We start from the raw sequence: 18204 nt of genomic DNA on the forward strand, positions 1-18204 counted from the left end.
CACTGGAGAAGGGGTAGGCTACCCACTCCAGCATGGCTCAGTCGGTAAAGAATCCGCCTGCAATGTGGGAGACTTGGGTTCAATCCCTTGGTTGGGAAGATCCCCTGGAGGAGGGCATGGTAACCCACTCCAATATTCTTGCCTGGAGAATCCCCGTGGACAGAGGAGCCTGGTGGGCTGCAGTCCATGGAGTCACAAAGAGTCAGACACGACTGAGTGACTAAGCACAGCTTGGAAGACCTCAGGGAAACCTGAAGAATGAGTTTGTACCCTTAGATCAATATCCCCCTTTCTCTGCACATGTCCTCCCAACCCTCCCGTCAGCCCCCAGCCTCTGTAACCATCACTCTACTTTCTGTTACAACGAGGTTGACTTTTTTCTTTTTAAATTCCACAGGTGAGATCATGTGACATTTGTCTTTCTGTGTCTGTCATTTCAAATTCACATAATATTCTCCAGGTTCATTCATGTTTTCACAAATAGCAGGATTTCCTTCTTTCTTAAGGATAAATAATATTCCATTGTATATATACACATCCCATTTTCTTTATCTATTCATCCATGGTTGAACGTTATTGTTGTTTCTGCATCTTGCCTGCTGTGGATAATGCTACAATTTACATGGAAGTTCAGATATCTCCTTAAGATATTGATTTTTATCTCCTTTGGATGTATACCAGAAGTAGGATGGCTGGGTAACAAGGTAGTTCTATTTTTAAACATATTGTTTTCCATAATGGCAGTACAAATTTATATTTCCACCAACAATGCACAACGGTTCTCTTTTCTCTACTTTTTCTTGAGTCAACTTTGGTAACTTTATTAAAAGAGTTCATCATGTATGTAAATATGTATGTAAAATTATCCTGTAATTTATGTTAAGGGACTACCTACACATTTTAGTGTGTGATGTGTCAAGGATCTTCCTTGTCTCTTGGGAGTTAGAGTCTTCAGATGTATGTATAAAGAGCTATCAGATATCAAACAGAATACTGACTGCTTCAAAAAATAGTTTCCATCACAACAAGGAGCAGTCACCAGTTTCTGATTGGTGTGGAGTCTGTCCAAATCAGGGCAAGTTGCGATGGTACAGGCAGATGGAACCCTCTTCTCACCTGCTTCCTCAGGGTGGAGCTGCTATGTTTCTGAAGGTAAAGACATTGTGAATTACAGACTTGTGATTTACAGGCACTACTGCCACAGTGGGCTTCCCAGATGGCAAGAGCAGTGAAGAACCTGCCTGCCAATGCAGGAGATGTTAGAGATGCAGGTTCGATCCCTGGATTAGAAAGATTCCCTGGAGGAGGGTGTTAGGAAAAACGCCGCGGGAGGAAAAAAGCCGCCTCTAAGGACCGGTGGTAAAGGCCTTTTATTAAGCGTCGCTCTCGGGCAGAACTCCCGGGGGCTGGTGAGTGAGAAGACAAAGGGAGTCTGCAAGGTATGAGGGGTGGGGAGGGGTTTTATAGTCCGAGCAGGCATCCAGGCCAGGTCTTTTCATATAAGGAAGAAAGCGCGGGCTACAGCGGTGGTCAGTGTCCGAGGGCTTTATGTTGGTACCTGATTGGGCCAGGCTGCAGGGGGCCAGCCCCTGGAAGTTTAGCCAGCCTCCGGAATTTGCCTTGCAGCACTTTCCCGGGGCATGCTCCGACCTTTCATCCCGGCCTTTTTGTTATAGGACAAGGGGCGCCGGTTCTCTCTGGCTTCTTCCTGCTGAACAGGGGCAGCGAGGGGTAGGGGCCAGCCGGGATGAAAGGTCAGCTTATGCAGGATTGTGAAGTGGGTCTATGTCTTTTTGATTGAGTCGAGTGTAAGCTGTTAGGAGCATGGCCCGTCCGGTCGCAACCTGCGCGATTTTTTTTGAACCCAGCGAAGAATAAGTTGGACGAGGCAGGGGCCTGTGGTGAGGCCCAGAACCAGCAGGAGTATAGGGCCTAGAAAGGGCAAGAGGTATGGGAGTAAACCATTGAGTCCGGTCCAGAGGGGGCTTTCTTGGAGCTGTCTGCGCCTTTGTTCCAGGCCTGGCGGTTGGGGCCGATAGGGGATGTGGAGATGCCAGTCGATGTCCAGGGCCGTAGCCACCTGCTGGGAGATCTGTGAGAGTATATATATATATATATATTTTTTTTTTTTTTTTAAGAGAGGAGTAGGGCAGGAGGGGATGACCAGAAAGGAGTGGGCAAATAGGCAGGAATCTAATTGACAGGGTGGTGGTTGGGTTTGGAGTGGACATGAGGGTTGGCCGTCAATGCCCATAACCGAAACCTGGGAAGGACGTAAAGTGTCCCTGAAAGAGGGAAGGACCGAATAGGTAGCCCCCGCATTAACCAGACTTTACCCATTACCTGGAGCGTTACCCTGGGCTTGGCTTGGGTTATCGGGGTTCCCGAGTCTGGGCGATGTCAGCCATCGTCGAAGCTCAGCAGCTCAAAGGCCGGAGGAGGGCAGGAGGTCTCCCTGGGGCGCTCTGGTCCCCGGCCCCTAGAGGTCGGGGCCCGAGAGGCCTGGGGACAGTCACTAGCCCAGTGTCCTCGCTGTTTGCACAACGGGCACGGCTTGGAAGGAGGCCGCGGATTGGGGCACATCTTGGCCCAGTGTCCTTCTTGGCCGCACTTGAAGCAGGCCCCCAGAGCGGGGTTTTGGGACCCCGAGCCCGCCGCCAGCCACAGGGCCACTATTAAGGCCTGGGTTTGTTGGTTTAGGAGGCTTGCCTGAAATTCGGCCTCTTGCTTGAGCCTTGCCTTTTGGCTGGCCTCAGCAGTTTCTTCACGGGCGTTATAAACTTTAAAGGCCATTTTTACCAGGTCTCGAATAGGGGTCTGAGGGCCGTCTTCGGCCTTGGCCAGCTTTTTTCGGATGTCAGGTGCGGATTGGGAGATAAAATGATTGGCCAAGGTAGCTGCCCCAGTGGGGGACTCAGGGGACAGTCTGGTGTATTGAACAAGGGCCTCAGTCAGCCGATTAAGAAACATGGCTGGGTTTTCGTCGGGCCCCTGAGTCACCTCATCTAGTTTGAGGAGGTTTACTATCTTATGAGAGGACGTTTCCATCCCATCGAGGAGACACTCTATCATATAGCGTACCCGCAGCTGGCCGCCACCCCCTTCCTGGTAGTTCCAATCAGGGTCGGTGTCAGGAACTGCCTGAGCTCCCGGGGGGCGCTCGGGGGAGGGGTTGGCACAGTGCCGCTGGTCGGCCTGAGCCCTGGCTGCCGTCCAGATGGCCTGCCTCTCTTCGGGGGTGGTGGTAGACCCCAGGATGACATATATGTCCTGCCATGTTAAGGCATAGGCGCGGGTCAGACCAGTAAACTGCTTAACGTACTGAGTGGGGTTGGAGGAAAAGGATCCCAGCTTGGCCTCGATCTGTGCTAAGTCCTGGAGAGAGAAGGGGACGTGGACCTGGGCTAGACCCTCAGCTCCGGCTACTTGTCGCAGGGGAAGTAGCGGGGCTGGGGGAGGGGGAGGGGAGGCCCCTGGAGGGTTGCTGTGGGAGCGGTGAAGCCTCAGGGGGGGGAACAGGAGCAAAAGAGGCCGGAGTAGGGTTAGAGGGGGAGAGGTTAGGAGGGGCCGGAGAGGAGGGGGAGGGGCGAGAGCGCAACGCCCAAAAGGCCTGAGCATAGGGGACCTCAGACCATTTTCCCGTTCTCCGGCAGTAATTATCCAAATCACGGAGGACGTCAAAGTCTAGTGTCCCTGTGGCTGGCCATTGTGAGCCATTATCTAGGGAATACTGAGGCCAGGCCTGTGAACACAGAAAAGTGAGCTGCTGGGGGCGGATATCTCTCTTTAGCCCTAGAGTCCGCAGGTTAGCCAGCAGGCACTCTAAGGGGGTGGAGTATTGGGGATCGGGTTTGGAGGCTGTCAATCCCATGACGACCACGGGGCGTGGAGGCAACCCCCGCTGTCCGAACGTCTTCGGACGAGTCAAGGGGAGCCGGAGGTCCGTGTAGTCGTGGGGAACGTCTTCCTCACGACCGCAGGGACCCGGAAAGGCCGAAGCCAGAGGTCTACTCAGCCGCTGGGGACGTCTCCCCACCAGCTGGTGACCGGAAAGGCCGAAGCCGGAGGCCGAAGCCGGAGGTCTACTCAGCTGCTGGGGACGTCTCTCCACCAGCTGGTGACCGGGAGGGCCCAGTAAGTGCGCACTCGTTACGGGGCCCTAGGAGGTGGTCGTCAGGGAATGCAAGCCCCAAAGCCGAAGGGACTTACTCCGTATCCTGCCATCCGGGGGGTTGGTCAGCCGCCTGGGTCCGAGGCTTCCGCGGCGGTGGAGCTCGAGGGGGCCTCAACGGCAAGTGCCGGGGGCCCTCACCTCGGGCCTCACGTTGGGGCACCAGATGTTAGGAAAAACGCTGCGGGAGGAAAAAAGCCGCCTCTAAGGACCGGTGGTAAAGGCCTTTTATTAAGCGTCGCTCTCGGGCAGAACTCCCGGGGGCTGGTGAGTGAGGAGACAAAGGGAGTCTGCAAAGTATGAGGGGTGGGGAGGGGTTTTATAGTCCGGGCAGGCATCCAGGCCAGGTCTTTTCATGTAAGGAAGAAAGCGCGGGCTACAGCGGTGGTCAGTGTCCGAGGGCTTTATGTTGGTACCTGATTGGGCCAGGCTGCAGGGGGCCAGCCCCTGGAAGTTTAGCCAGCCTCCGGAATTTGCCTTGCAGCACTTTCCCGGGGCGTGCTCCGACCTTTCAGAGGGCAAGGCAACCCACTCCAGTAATGTTGCCTGGAGAATCTGATGGACAGAGGAGCCTAACAGGCAACAGTCCATGGGGTCACAAACAGCCGGACGTGACTGAAGCAACTTAGCATACACACGTGCACTGCCATACTAGTAAAAAAAATGACAGCTTGTCAGTTATCTATGACGTTGAAAAAATGTATTGACTTGTTTTGACTTATAACCCAAACAAACTATGAAAAAGAAAGAATGTGACTAAGTCTATGTGAACTTGAACCAGGAGGTGCAACAGTAATTAAAAACTCCCAGTTAATAGAAGTAAGTGAAACTAAAACTGTCCTCGGAACTTTCATCTTAGCTACCCAAAACCATCCAGGCTCAGGACTATCAATTGCTGCTCAAATTACTTTCCAACATCCCCTAGTTCATTCTCATGTACTTAAACATTTGTCTATTCAATTATATCATTTGCCTGGAACTTCAGACTATCAGACAACCTTCTTTTGGGGGGAGGGCAAGATTTTTGATCCATATAATCAATCAGTGCCAGAGATTGGCTCAAATCTCAACATGGCAGCATTCAGGAAAACATTTCAACCTTCCTCTTTTGCCAGGACCTCAAGTATTATGCTGTCTTGTTGCACATATAATGGAATTTTAAAACGTTAAAATCTGTTCTCAAATTTAAGTCTATATCACTCAAACAGATTTCCAGTGAGGCAGATTTTCTCTGGTCCTAAATTGTCTTATCTGCTCCCAGAAAATCAACAAAATTTGTATAGAGAAAAATAAATTATACACTTTCCTCTCTACTTTATCCCATTCTTGTCCCATTACTAATCAATTTTCATTTTTCAAATGTCCCAAGTTTCTGGTTTTACAAAACCAGTAGTGCCATACTAATACTTTTTGAGAAGAAAGGAATAAATTGGCTTTTGTTGGAGTTGATACTGATTTTTCTCATGGTGTTTTCTGAAGTGTATTGGTGACCACTTATTGTTGTAGCCACATGTTCCGGGAAACAAACTCATTCAGAAGGACAATACAGACAGTGAAGTACAATTTATTACACCTGCAGGCCCGTGGCAGTCTCCTCTTAGCCAAGGATCCCCGACCAGTTTTTGTGAAAACCTTATATACCCTAAGCATAAGTGCCCAAACCCAGCTCCCCAAATTCCCTGAAACTAGTCTGAACAAAGGAAAAAGAAAGATACAATCAAAGTTAACCCGTGATTCATATGCCTTAAGCCTAGGTGGTTAACAGTGGACAATTATCAATAGGCTTGTGGTCATACCCCAATAAGCATAATGGAATGTATTATTCTATTCAGTTACACAGATAATTCGGGTATTCTTTTAGGGGATGGAGGGCCCTGGGGCTCTTCCTTTCGGAGGCCTGGCTTTCCAGTTGGTATGTCGTTTCCATAGATACCGGGCATATAGCTCACAATCCGGCCCAAGAAGGAGTTCTGCTTTCAAGATAGAGCCTGTTCTGTTTCCTCCTTCGTTATAATAATTGTTTTAGGAGCATCAATTGTGTTACAGGGAAGAGCCAATGCTGACTCTATCTTGGATCTGTTACTTTAGCCTTTGCTTCCTGTTTCTTTTGTTCACTAAAAGGGTACCGTTTATACAGAATCTCCTGCCCCAGGGAACCCTACCCCTTTGCCAGAAAATTGATCCAAAGTGCCTTTGTTCAGGACCACATTCTCCTGTGGATAGCTACAGGAAGGAAGAAATTAGCGCATCCCCTCCTGGAGGCTTGTCATTCTAGGAGATATTTGCAAGATTAATAGCCTTTTTACTTTGTTTCCTCACCTCCCCCCATCTCTGTTCTATATAAGTGGTATCCAGACCCCTACAAGATGGTTGTTTTGAGAGATTCATGCTGAGAATGCGAACAAAGTCATGTGCCTTGCCTCAACACTTCACCTCTCAGAGCAGAACGAGCTTGGACTCGGGGACAGCTGGGGGCGAGGACTGCCTGATGCGCTGGCTCTCCGGGCACTGCTCTTAGAGTCATGTACCACGCGTGGCATTCCACCCCTTCTGACAGTCAGGCCTCCAGCCACCTGGTGACATTAATGGTAAAGTTCTAATACATTCGAGTTCATGTGACATCATTTTTAAAAACAAAACCTTATCAGGATTACAACAGATACATTTTTAATTTGAACTTAAAACGTGTGTTTTCAGATTATACTTAAAACTTAAGAGGACATGTGCATTCATAAATTATTATTATCCTTTTAAAGTCATATTTGGTGCCTTAAAAAATCTATAGCTCTCTCTCTGTGTTCCTAAAAGAACTAATAATCAAATGAATTAGACTCTATTCCTAGGTCAGTCTTATTACCTGGGATGGTTAGTAAGGTGGCTGTTACCCAGGATGTGGGGCCGTTCTTACTGTCTCCTAATCTCTACGGTAACCCCTGCTCTGGACAGCACACAGAAGAAGTTTTACTTGTCTCTCCCACACACACGAAATCAATATGAAATAGCCCTTTGAAACAGAGATGTAGGAGTGGCCTTAAATTTTTCATCATCTTTATCACTAATGAATGCACTTCTGTGGGCCCTTAAAAACAGGGCAGCCTCAGGGTCAGTTTCTTGTGTCATTGCTGGGCAGTCAGAACAGGACATTGACTCTCCATAGGAATGCCACGTCTGACAATGTTACTACTCAACTCGTCCTTCTTCCAAAACTGCTGAGTAACCACTGCAGAATGTTTGACTAAAGTGAGTCCCCAAGGAAACTAAGGAAGGTAAGGACCTGGCAAGGAGGCAGAGGCACTGTATTTCCAGGAGCATTGTTGATAGGATGGCAGGCTGGACCCTTCTGCACCTACCTGAGGACTTCAGGATGGGCTCAGGAGAACACCAAGAAGCGTTCTAACCTGATGGCCCTTGCTACAGCTTTTCAAAACAAATCTTACTTGACTATATTTGGAACTTTCCTGGTTTGGGGCCAAGTCTGGTATTATAACTGTTGCTATCATATTTTTAAAGAAATAATGTAAATCAATTTTGTTTTGGTATCTCTCTTTGTAAAGTGTTGCTTATCTGCCCAATAATTTGTACCTTAATTAATATACTCATTAGAAGTAGAAGTCCTTTCTAAGCCTAATTATCATATAACTTTTTTTTTCTTGTTAATTTATTCCTTTTTATTTGTTTTTTTTAATGTTTATTGACACCAATTATGAAGTCGCTCAGTCGTGTCCGACTCTTTTTGCAACCCCATGGACTGTAGCCCACCAGGCTCCTCCATCCATGGAATTTTCTAGGCAAGAGTACTAGAGTGGGTTGCCATTTCCTTCTCCATATCATATAACTTTTAAAGACATTTTTCAACTGCTCATATTTAGAAATGTCTTACTCTTAAAACTGCTTAAGGTTTTATTATAAAATAACTTACTATTTTTGTTGAAAGCAAACTGATACTCCATATATAAACACGCACATAAATGCACACATATATGCAATAATGTGTTCAAGTAGATAGTATTTTTCAGGTATTTAATGTGTAGAATTATTTAATATAGTGCTATTAGAAATTCAAGCATTGAGAACTTCAAATTTTGTCCTTCAAAATTCAAGTAAATTTCTACTTTCTTGAAGTGAGAATCTAGTCCACTCTTAAAATTATAATGTCTCAAAAGTTCAAAGTATTCACCTACAGCATGATGACTATAGCTAGCAATACTGTATCATTTTGAAAGTTGCTAAGAGAGTAGATCTTAAAAGGTCTCATCACAAGAGAAAAGAGTATGATAATGATGTTAAAACTATTGTGGTGATCATTTTGTAATATATACATTTATCAAATCATTATGTTATATACCTTGGATTAATATAATGTATATCAATTATACCTCAGTTTAAAAAAAACAGTTCTAAATATTCACCATATTAGTTTAAGGATCTGTTTCCAGTTTCTGAGATACAGCTCTAAATCCCTGGAGATGGTGCTGCTGCTGTTGCTAAGTGGCTTCAGTCGTGTCCGACTCTGTGCGACCCCGTAGACGGCAGCCCACCAGGCTCCCCCGTCCCTGGGATTCTCCAGGCAAGAACACTGGAGTGGCTGCCATTTCCCTCTCCAATGCATGAAAGTGAAAAGTGAAAGTGAAGTTGCTCAGTCGTGTCCGACTCTGTGCAACCCCATGGACTGCAGCCCACCAGGCTCCTCCGTCCCTGGGATTCTCCAAGCAAGAGCACTGGAGTGGGCTGCCATTGCCTTCTCCACCCTAGAGATGGGACCCATATTAAAAGCCTCCCCCTGCTTTCCTATTTTTTATCCTCTAGGAGATTTCGGTCTCTCTGAACACCTTGTAGTCATTGCTCCACAGGTAAAAGGACTTTGCTTAGTTGTCTTTTTGCTTCCTATCCCACTTGAACCACTTCAAAACCTCCTGCTTAAAATATTGGTTTGTTTCCAGTTACAAGGACCTTCTTCCCAACTGTCTTTCCAGGAAATACCTAAAATGGACCCAGATAAACAAGGTAAATATTATTGTTAAGTTTCTGAGCACAGTTCAAAACAACACAGATGTATTTTCAGACTTCCGAGTTGCAAAGGAGTGACATTTGGCAAATGCCTGGCTGATAAAGAAACTGTTGGGGATAGAGAAGATTTTTTCCTTTTTCTAAACAGAAATTTATAATATGTTGAGTATTTGGTCTGTGGCCCCCATAGCACCAAAAATAATTTAACAAAGACTTGATCTCAATGTAATTGCACTTCAAATTGCTATTCAAATACACAAAATAGCTCATCTCATTTATATATGTCTTAGTTTTTTATTATTAAAATGACGTCATTGTAGGTATTTTAGTTTCAGGGGTAAGTTTACAGTGCTGTGTGAGGCCAACGTCGGGAAAGAGAATTTCCTGGTGGTCCAGTGGTTGACACTTGACCTTCCAAAGCAGGGGGTGTGGGTTCGATCCCTGGTTGGGGAGCTAAGATCCCACATGCCTCATGGCCAAAGAAACAAAACATAAAACAGAAGCGATATTGTTAACAAACTCAATAAAGACTTTAAAAATGGTCCACGTCAAAAAAAAAAAAATCTCAAAACAAAGTTGGGAGAAAAAAGCTCACAGCTGTTACTATATGAATATTTGACATTTGATATATGGACAGGGGGAAGCTGATTCCCTGTGCTTCCAGCATCTCTGAATGCCAGGGTAGACCCATGATCGGCATGTGGTAGTTTTATTTCAGGATCTAGTAGCAGCCTTATTCCTCTGGCTAAAATCTAGATTAACTTGGCTTGTTTTATGTAAAATTCTGCATGCTCCTAAGTTATTTATCTAAAACAGCATTCTGAATATTTCAAATTATCTTTGGATTTCTAAAATTGGGCCTTCATACTAGTTAAGCTTCACACAAAGCAGTAGATAATGTATTCAAAGCCCACTTTTCTCTCCCTAAAGGAGTTTTCCTACATGTAGTATGTCTGCATCAGAATCGCTGGAGGGTTTGTTCAAATGCTGGGCTCCACCTCCAGGGTTTGTGACTCAGTAGACCCAGAGTGGGGACTGAGAACATGCATTTCTAACTAGTTCCCAGGCCATGCTGATGCTGCCCACCTAGGACCACACTTGGAGGACAACCGGCCTAATATATCTCTTTCTGGATCATCCAACTACATGAGGGACTGCTGAAAGAAATTTTTATTCCATTCTTAGTATCTGTAGAAAATGACACATATTTATTTGGCTAAGTTAAAATATGAGTCGTTTAAAGCAAAATTTGTTCCCCAGTTAAATTGCTTCCATGAACAAGACCATATGTAGCTTATGTTATTATTTCTTTGAACATTGCACATTATTTTGTTTATAGCTTTGGGTCTGATATATCCAGCAATTTTTCTTCTTTTCTTGAGTTTTCTCCTACCAGCAGGAGAAAAAAAAAAAAGAAGAAAAAGCCTTGAGGAAGCAGGACTGCTGGTGAATCACCTGGGATGCTCATTCATTTTCCCCACGTACTCTATCACAGCTTGCCATGTTATGCTGCATAGCTTCATCAGATGACACTGCAAAACATAATTTGACAGGAGTGTGATGGGCCAGATGGTAGAGTAGCCACAGAATCACTCTTCCACCACGAGCAGCATCTGGGAACCTGCAGACTCCCTAGTTTGCTGATTCTCTGTGTTCATTTGGTGCATCTGAGAGGAATCAGGACACAAAACTTGGCCACTTTCCAAAAGGAAAACCAATGTTGTACATTACATTTTTATAAGTCATTTCCACACTATGGTGGCTATTCTCCATGTGTTTTCCTTCTCCAAACATGGAGCAGAGAGGGGTGACTTCTTCCCTTCTCTAACACTGGACTCTTAACTGAAAGCTAAGCCTTTTTAAAACATCAGGAAATAGTAAACAGAAGAGTTAAAACTGTAGGTCTCTGATATGGTTATACCTGTTCAAAAAAGAATTTTAAAAATATGGAGGGTTTTAAAATAAGCTATCTTGTTTAATGATAGTGTTAGGCACAGCCCACATTCCCCAGAGGTAGGTGTCTTTGGGACTTCCCTGGTGGCTTAGATAGTAAAGAATTTGCCTGCCATACAGGAGAACTGGGTTTGTTCCCTGGGTCAGGACTCATGATCATATATTGATCATTGAATCAGTGTATGTTTAGAAACAGGTCAGAGGTGTGATCCAAGGCCTCAAGAGTGGGTCTGACCAGGTTCAGTGCCATAACACCCTTGAGTGGCTTAGAAGAGTGCCCCCGCACTCAGTACCCACAGGTGGAACAGTTAGGACCTTAAGCCGCACCACTCAAGGGCAAGAAACAGCTGCATGCTTGTTTGTTTTTTACTTTTTGGCCTCGCCCCATAGCATGTGGGATCTCAGTTACCTGATCAGGGGCTGAACCCATGCCCCCTGCATTGGAATCACAGAGTCTTAGCCACTGGGCCAGCAGGGAAGTCCTGAAACAGTCCTTTCTGAACCAAAATCAAGTCATCGCTTGGTATGAAATTTAGACTGAGTTGTCTGGGAAGCAGCCATCTCACAACAGAAATAACTCAGATTTTAATCCTGAAAATCTGGTCCCAAGTGTTCAAAACATCTGCTCTGAAATGGCATCGTGGCTGCCACTCACCCTGCTCTTTGCCTTTGGCTTTGGGGTCCACTTGAAGACGTGGGACTCCATGTCAAGACTGGACACAGAAATCCTTGCCAAGCCTAGTGGCTGGTCTCCCTCGTGACACCATACAGTCATTCCCTCCACCCAGGACACTGCTCATAATAGTAAGGGCAGCCCTGGAGTCAGCCCACAGATTTTAACCCCGGTTAGGCATCTCCCGCTTGCCTGTCCAGAGGTTAGCATCTCTCCCACCCCAGGGAAAAGAGAGACATAGCTAGAACAACACTAACATCAAGATTGGTTTTCAAAGGCAAGGGAGATCCTAGAATGTCTGGATGTATATGGGTTAGGGCTGAGGGGCCAGGACAAAGGAAGAGGTTGAGATTCAGGCTGTGGGGGAACCAGCCAGGTGATATTTACCACAGAAAAGTCCCTCTCAGAAGCAACCTGCTCTGCTGACCATCCTGCATCCAGTCAGGTTTCTTCTGGTGAAGCAGTGCACCTATTTTCTTGTGGAAGAACAACATCCCCCTGCTCTTAGCCCATGTAATTATAGTAGTGTTGATTCCAACTCTCCTGTGCGTGGATGGCATTGATTCTTGGGTGGGCCTTTCATACTAAGGCCTGAGTGGGTTGAATTCGGGGTGGCCCCCTAAGCACTCGCCCCTTAAAAGATGGTAAGGAGTAAAGAGAACTTAAGCCTCAGAACACACACAGAAATGGACGTGGAAACGTTGCCTTTTCATTCTTTTAATTCTCCCACTACTGTGAGAACAAGGAAGGAATTAAAATCACCATAATTTATCCTGCTACATGTTTTTGAACCAATGAAATCTCCCTCCTTCCCCCCAATAAGTCCTTGTTTTGTTTTGTTTAGGGCCCACTGTGTTTCTAGTCACAAACACTTCTCTAGCACACAGACCATTTATTCTCAATTGCCTGAGTTTTATAGTAGTCAGCTGATGATAAATTTGAAAATAGCTTTATTTTTCTCAAGGCATCTTCCCTTCAGCATAATCAATACAAGTCAGTCCTGGACTCAAAGCTTGTTTGCATGTGAAATCTTGCCTCCAAGTAAACATTAGGGTGTAAAGTCTATTTAATTGAAATTTGTCATCACAGGAAACATTAGCGATGCCATGTTGCTTGGCAGTTCTTTCCAAAGTGTGTGACTGGTCACCTCTCTCAATGGCTGCCGCACCAATTTCAAATCTTCATCATTCCTCAAGTTTTCTGCTCATAATCTCCTCCTAACTCTGAGTGAATTTGTTCCTCACTTCAAAAAGAAAACGTAAGCCCTTAGAATGCCCTCTTCTCCCTAGCCATCATCATCTCCATATGTTTCTTCCTCTCAAGGAATGAGCTTCTCACCAGAGCTAATTCCTTCACCTATGTATCTTCTCCCAACCATTGCCTCTACCTCAGGGATTGTATCAGTTAGCTGTATTTCAATGGCTTGTGGGAGAAAATAGCTCAAAGAGGCCTTATTACCTTGTTTAATTAATGACCCAAGGGAGGACTAGCTTGCTCTGGTCCTAGGTAACGTCACTAGGATGTAACTTTTCTCTGCCTCCAAGTTCATCTCTTCTCTGTGTCCTGATTGCACACTCAAGCTACACACCCAGATGAGAGAGTAACTACCACTTCAATCTCGGATTCCAAGTTCAAGAAGAAAAAAGTAATTTAAACAAAGAGTCCTTGATCCAAGTTTAATTGGTGTATTCCTTGCCTGATTTTGGTTATGTGCCCATGTCTGCAGAGGACAATGATGTACTCACTGATCAGGTTGGCCAGGCCACATACTCCCCATGGAAATAGGAGCGTTGGAATGAAAACAGCTAGAATTTCATGGACTAAGATTAGGGGGAGATTGTTCACAGAAGAAAGATGAATGGATGCAGAATAGCTAAGGTATGTGCCCTTATATGTTTAGTCAATATATAGACTTAGCTATATGAAATACCACCTGGATCCCTGCTTCTTGGACCCTCAACCTCATCCTCTCTCCTGATTCCCTGTTTTGACCCATTAACATATTCTGGAATCTTGCCTACCTCTGAAAACAAGATTTAGGCTGTCTTCAGAGTACGGCTCTTGAAAGAGTTGTCTTTTTACAACCCTGTGCAGTTTGATTTGGGCCCCCACATTCCCATAAAACTGTTCTTAGGGAGCCTTCAATAGTCAGGTTAATCATACATGGAGGTTACTTTTTAGCCCATAGTTAATCTCCTTCCGGCTCCCAGGGACTGAAGCATTGACTTGTCTCTACTTTCTGAAACTCACCTGCCTTGGCCTTTGTACCGTTGCTGTCTGCTGCTTTCTTTGGCTTTCCCTTCTCGTCCTTCCTCTTGGGTTTCTCTTCCTCCTGTTACTTAAGTGATTATGTTTCTCAGGCATACTGTTACTTAGCCTAATTTTATCTTCACTTAAAGCATTTTTCTTAGACAGCCTAATAGTTGACCATGCTTTTGCCCAAAGCCAGCACTGCTGACTCCTAAATTCTATCCCATCCCAAATAGCAATCCTGACCTCCAGACACAGAGTCAAAAATCGACGTCTGTTCAGCACCCTGAACAGCTCTCCTCTCCCAGCCAGTATTCTCGAAAACTGAGCTGTCAGTCTGGTAGCCACTAGCCACATGTAGCTATCAAGCCCTTGAAATGTGGTTAGTCCAAAATGAGATGTGCTACAAGTGTAAAAAAGACAGGAACAATAGAAAATATCTTAATAATTTTTATGTTGGTTACATCAGTTCAGTCAGTCGCTCAGTCGTGTCTGACTCTGAGACCCCATGGACTGCAGCACACCAGGCTTCCCTGTCCACCACCAACTCCTGGAGCTTGCTCAAACTCATGTCCATCGAGTCAGTGATGCCATCCAGCCATCTCATCCTCTGTTGTCCCCTTCTCCTCCTGCCTTCAATCTTTCCCAGCATCAGGGTCTTTTCCAATGAGTCAGTTCTTCACATCAGGTGGCCAAAGTATTGGAGTTTCAGCTTCAGCATCAGCATGTTGGTTACATAATAACTTGATAGATTGCCTGCTTGCTTAGTCGTGTCTGACTCTTTGTGACCCTTTGGACAGTAGCCCGCCAGACTCCTCTGTCCATGGTGTTTTCCAGGCAAGAATACTGAAGCGAGTTGCCAGTTCCTTCTCCAGGGGACATTTCTGACCCAGGGATCAAAACTGAATCTCCTGCATTGCAGGCAGATTCTTCACCCACTGAGCAAAGATTAGATTAAATGAAATACATTAAAATTAATCTCACCTGTTTCATCTTAAAATGTAGCTGCTAAAAATTTAAGCTGACATATTTGACACATATTGTATTTCTCCTATTGGACAGCAATATTCTAAAAGGTTCTCATGGCTACTCATGATGCTAGGAAATCTCTTTAAGCTTATTTTCCCCACCGTGTGTAACCTTCTGGCTGTAGTCCAGCATTCCCAGTTTCTGACCTGTTACCTTTCACCTGGCCTCTGCTTGATCTCCAAACCTTCTCAGAAAGACACCTTGACCGACATGTATACCTGATCTCTCAGATCACCTTAGTTCCCGGCTCTGCAGTCCAAGGACCATGCCCTGAATTCCAAGCCCAGGCCTCGGGGGCCAAGTCCAGGTTCCACATTCCTGGATTCCCAAGTGTCTGAGAGTGGGTTCCAACTGCCTACTAGACATCTCCATTCAGCTGTCTTATAGAAACCTCAAACTCAGAGGTTAAAAAATGAATCCCCCTTCCACCTCTATGTGCAAACTTTTTCCTCCCCCGTTATTTCCTACACTTGATCTCCCTTCCACAATCAATCAGCCATCAATCCCTGTCAATTTCACTAGCAAATTATGCCTCATATTTCCCTGCAATTTTCTCTCGCTAGCTCCATTCAGATCCCTATCATCTTACAGAAAGTAAAAAATTAAACCCTTCCCATAATGTACTCCTGTCCCTAGATAAATAAAGTTTGATAGAGAGTTTTACAAATTCATGTTTAACTCTGTAGTACATTCTGGTGTTATTTTTGTTTATGATCTGAACTGTGGTACCTATATCATGTTTTTCGAAAGAGTTATACATCCGATGGTCTCAACATTATTATTAAATAAACTATCATTTCCTCATTGGTATAAACCACTGATATAAACCACCAATATAAAGGGAAGTTGTTGATTCTCATTGAGTTAAAATATCATATTTATCATATGCTAAAACCCTTTGTATACATAGGTCAGTTTCTGATTCCTTCCTCTTCCATTACCCTATCTTTCCCTGAAATAAACACACATTGCATTTATTCTTACAGATTAATTTTATATTGTTTTGTCAAGTTCCAAATGATAACTGGAATTGGGGTTGGAATTGCCTTAAATTTTGGGCTTCCCCTGGTGACTCAGTCAGTAAAGAATCTACCTGCAATGTAAGAGACTGCCTGCAATGCAGGAGATCTGGGTTCCATCCCTGAGTTGGGAGAAACCCCTGGAGAAGGAAATAGCAACCCACTCCAGTATTTTTGCCTGGGAAATCCCATGGACTAAGGAGACTGGGGGGCCACAGCCCTTGAGGTCCTAAGAGTTGAACACAATACAGGTACTAAACCACCAACCACTACATCAGTTTAAATTTATAGATTCATTTGGAGTAGAGTTCACATATTTTTGTGATATTGAACATTCCTATCCAGGAATACCCAGGAATGGAGGAAGTAGATGTCTCCATGTATCCATATTATCTATAATGTCTTTCAGTAAAACTTTATAAGGTCTTATACAATGTTTTCTGTACTTTAGACTTTTTTTAGATGTTAAAATTACCTGTTATAATTATTGTTTAAAACAATGATCCTCAAAGTATAGTTCCAGAACTGAAAGCACAAGCATCGCCTGAGATCAGAAATGCAATTCCCAGACCCCCTCCAGACTCTGGGGGTAAGACCAGCAATCTGAGGCAAGATAAATTTGAAAACCACTGATATAAAAGGAGTTATTGATTCTCAAGCAATTGTCCAAAATCCAACCAACTTGCAGATGATCATCATGAATTATCTAAATAGAGATCATCCATAAATTTCTTCCTTCCCGAAATTCATAACTCTTATTCTTATGTTTCTGTAGATTAGAATTCCAAAACAGGGACAGCAAATAAATTCCTACTATATTATTACATACCAGCTCCAATGGACTGATACTGACATTCTGGAGGGCTATCCTTCAAGATCTACCCAAGAGACTCTGCCCCGTCTGGTACAGTATGGAGGGCACAGAGGTGGCCCTGATGCCCTGTGGTTTGTTTCTCTGCTTCAGACTAGTACAGGCTCATAGTGGTGACATGGGCAGTGGGGCTGATTTTTCTCCTAGTTGAACTGGGGTATCTTTTGTCTACCACATTTATTAAAATTTGCCTTTTATTTCTGACATTTTAAGTATGTTTCCTTCTCTTCTGAGATCATGTCCCATGTATCATGTACCAAGATCAGTTTTTAAAACTCAGACTGGCTTTAACCAACATATTCTGAGAATTCACTGATTCAATAGTTTTTTTCCTTCTTTTAATATATAAACCAACTGTTGAACAAATTTTGAATTCCTAAACTAAATCTTTCTATATACTGGAACATAATTTTTAATATGTTCTTGAAAATGTTTGATATGTTTATCTTTGCTTTCATCTTATATAAGATATGTTTATTTTTTATATATCTGATTTAGGGGACATTTAGATGATACATTAGACTTTTGAGTTGATACTGGAACAATTCCATATTAGACAATTTTCCTTGGCCAGTTACACCAATTTCCTTCAAAGCTTCAACTCAGAATTTAACTCAGTTAAATTTTTTTCAGTTATAACAGTGTAATTTTTTCAATAAATCTTTATCAGATATTAGTATTACAGTTACGCCAGTGTCCTAAAATAAACTGGGGAGTTTTCTCAGTGTTTCCAGTTTTTAGAAGAGTTGAGTAAAAGTAATTCCCCAATCCCTTGAAAGTTTAAAGGAATTTGCCTGGAAAACCATCTCTTCTTATGGTTGTTTATCTTTGAAGACTGTTTCTCCTTGTTAAAAATCTTCTGTAGTAACTAATCTTTCAACTATTTTTAGTGAATTTTGATGATGTCTATTTTCTATTACATATATGTTTTCAAATTTGTTGGTATAAAATTATACAGAGCATTTTTCCATTTTAAAATATTATCTGTATCTATAAATATAAATATTTTCTCATTTCTAATGTTTTATATTTTTTCCTTCTCTATTCTTGTCAATTGTTTGCTTAATTTACTTTTCTTACCAAAAAAGCCAGTTCCTGTTCCCGCCCCCCGCCCCTCAATTCTATTACTATTATGGTTTTGCAGCTTAGGTACTTATAGTATTGAGAGTCATTCTTTTTTCATCTTTTTATCCCCTAGATAGTGCTTAATTTCAACTTTGATTTCTAAATT

The 18204-nt window shown here is 43.8% G+C and overlaps 1 protein-coding gene across 1 annotated transcript in view; it reads left to right on the plus strand.

Moving 5' to 3' along the window:
- The first annotated feature begins 1085 nt into the window (after nucleotides 1-1085).
- DYTN (dystrotelin) overlaps nucleotides 1086-18204 on the plus strand; it is a 79323-nt gene continuing 62204 nt past the window's right edge. The window contains 3 exon segments of the mRNA XM_061147978.1: nucleotides 1086-1152; nucleotides 1677-1731; nucleotides 4164-4324. Of these exon segments, the coding sequence (XP_061003961.1) occupies nucleotides 1086-1152; nucleotides 1677-1731; nucleotides 4164-4324 (283 nt within the window).

Source organism: Dama dama, chromosome 8, assembly GCF_033118175.1.
Source record: "Dama dama isolate Ldn47 chromosome 8, ASM3311817v1, whole genome shotgun sequence".
Lineage (NCBI taxonomy): Eukaryota > Metazoa > Chordata > Mammalia > Artiodactyla > Cervidae > Dama > Dama dama.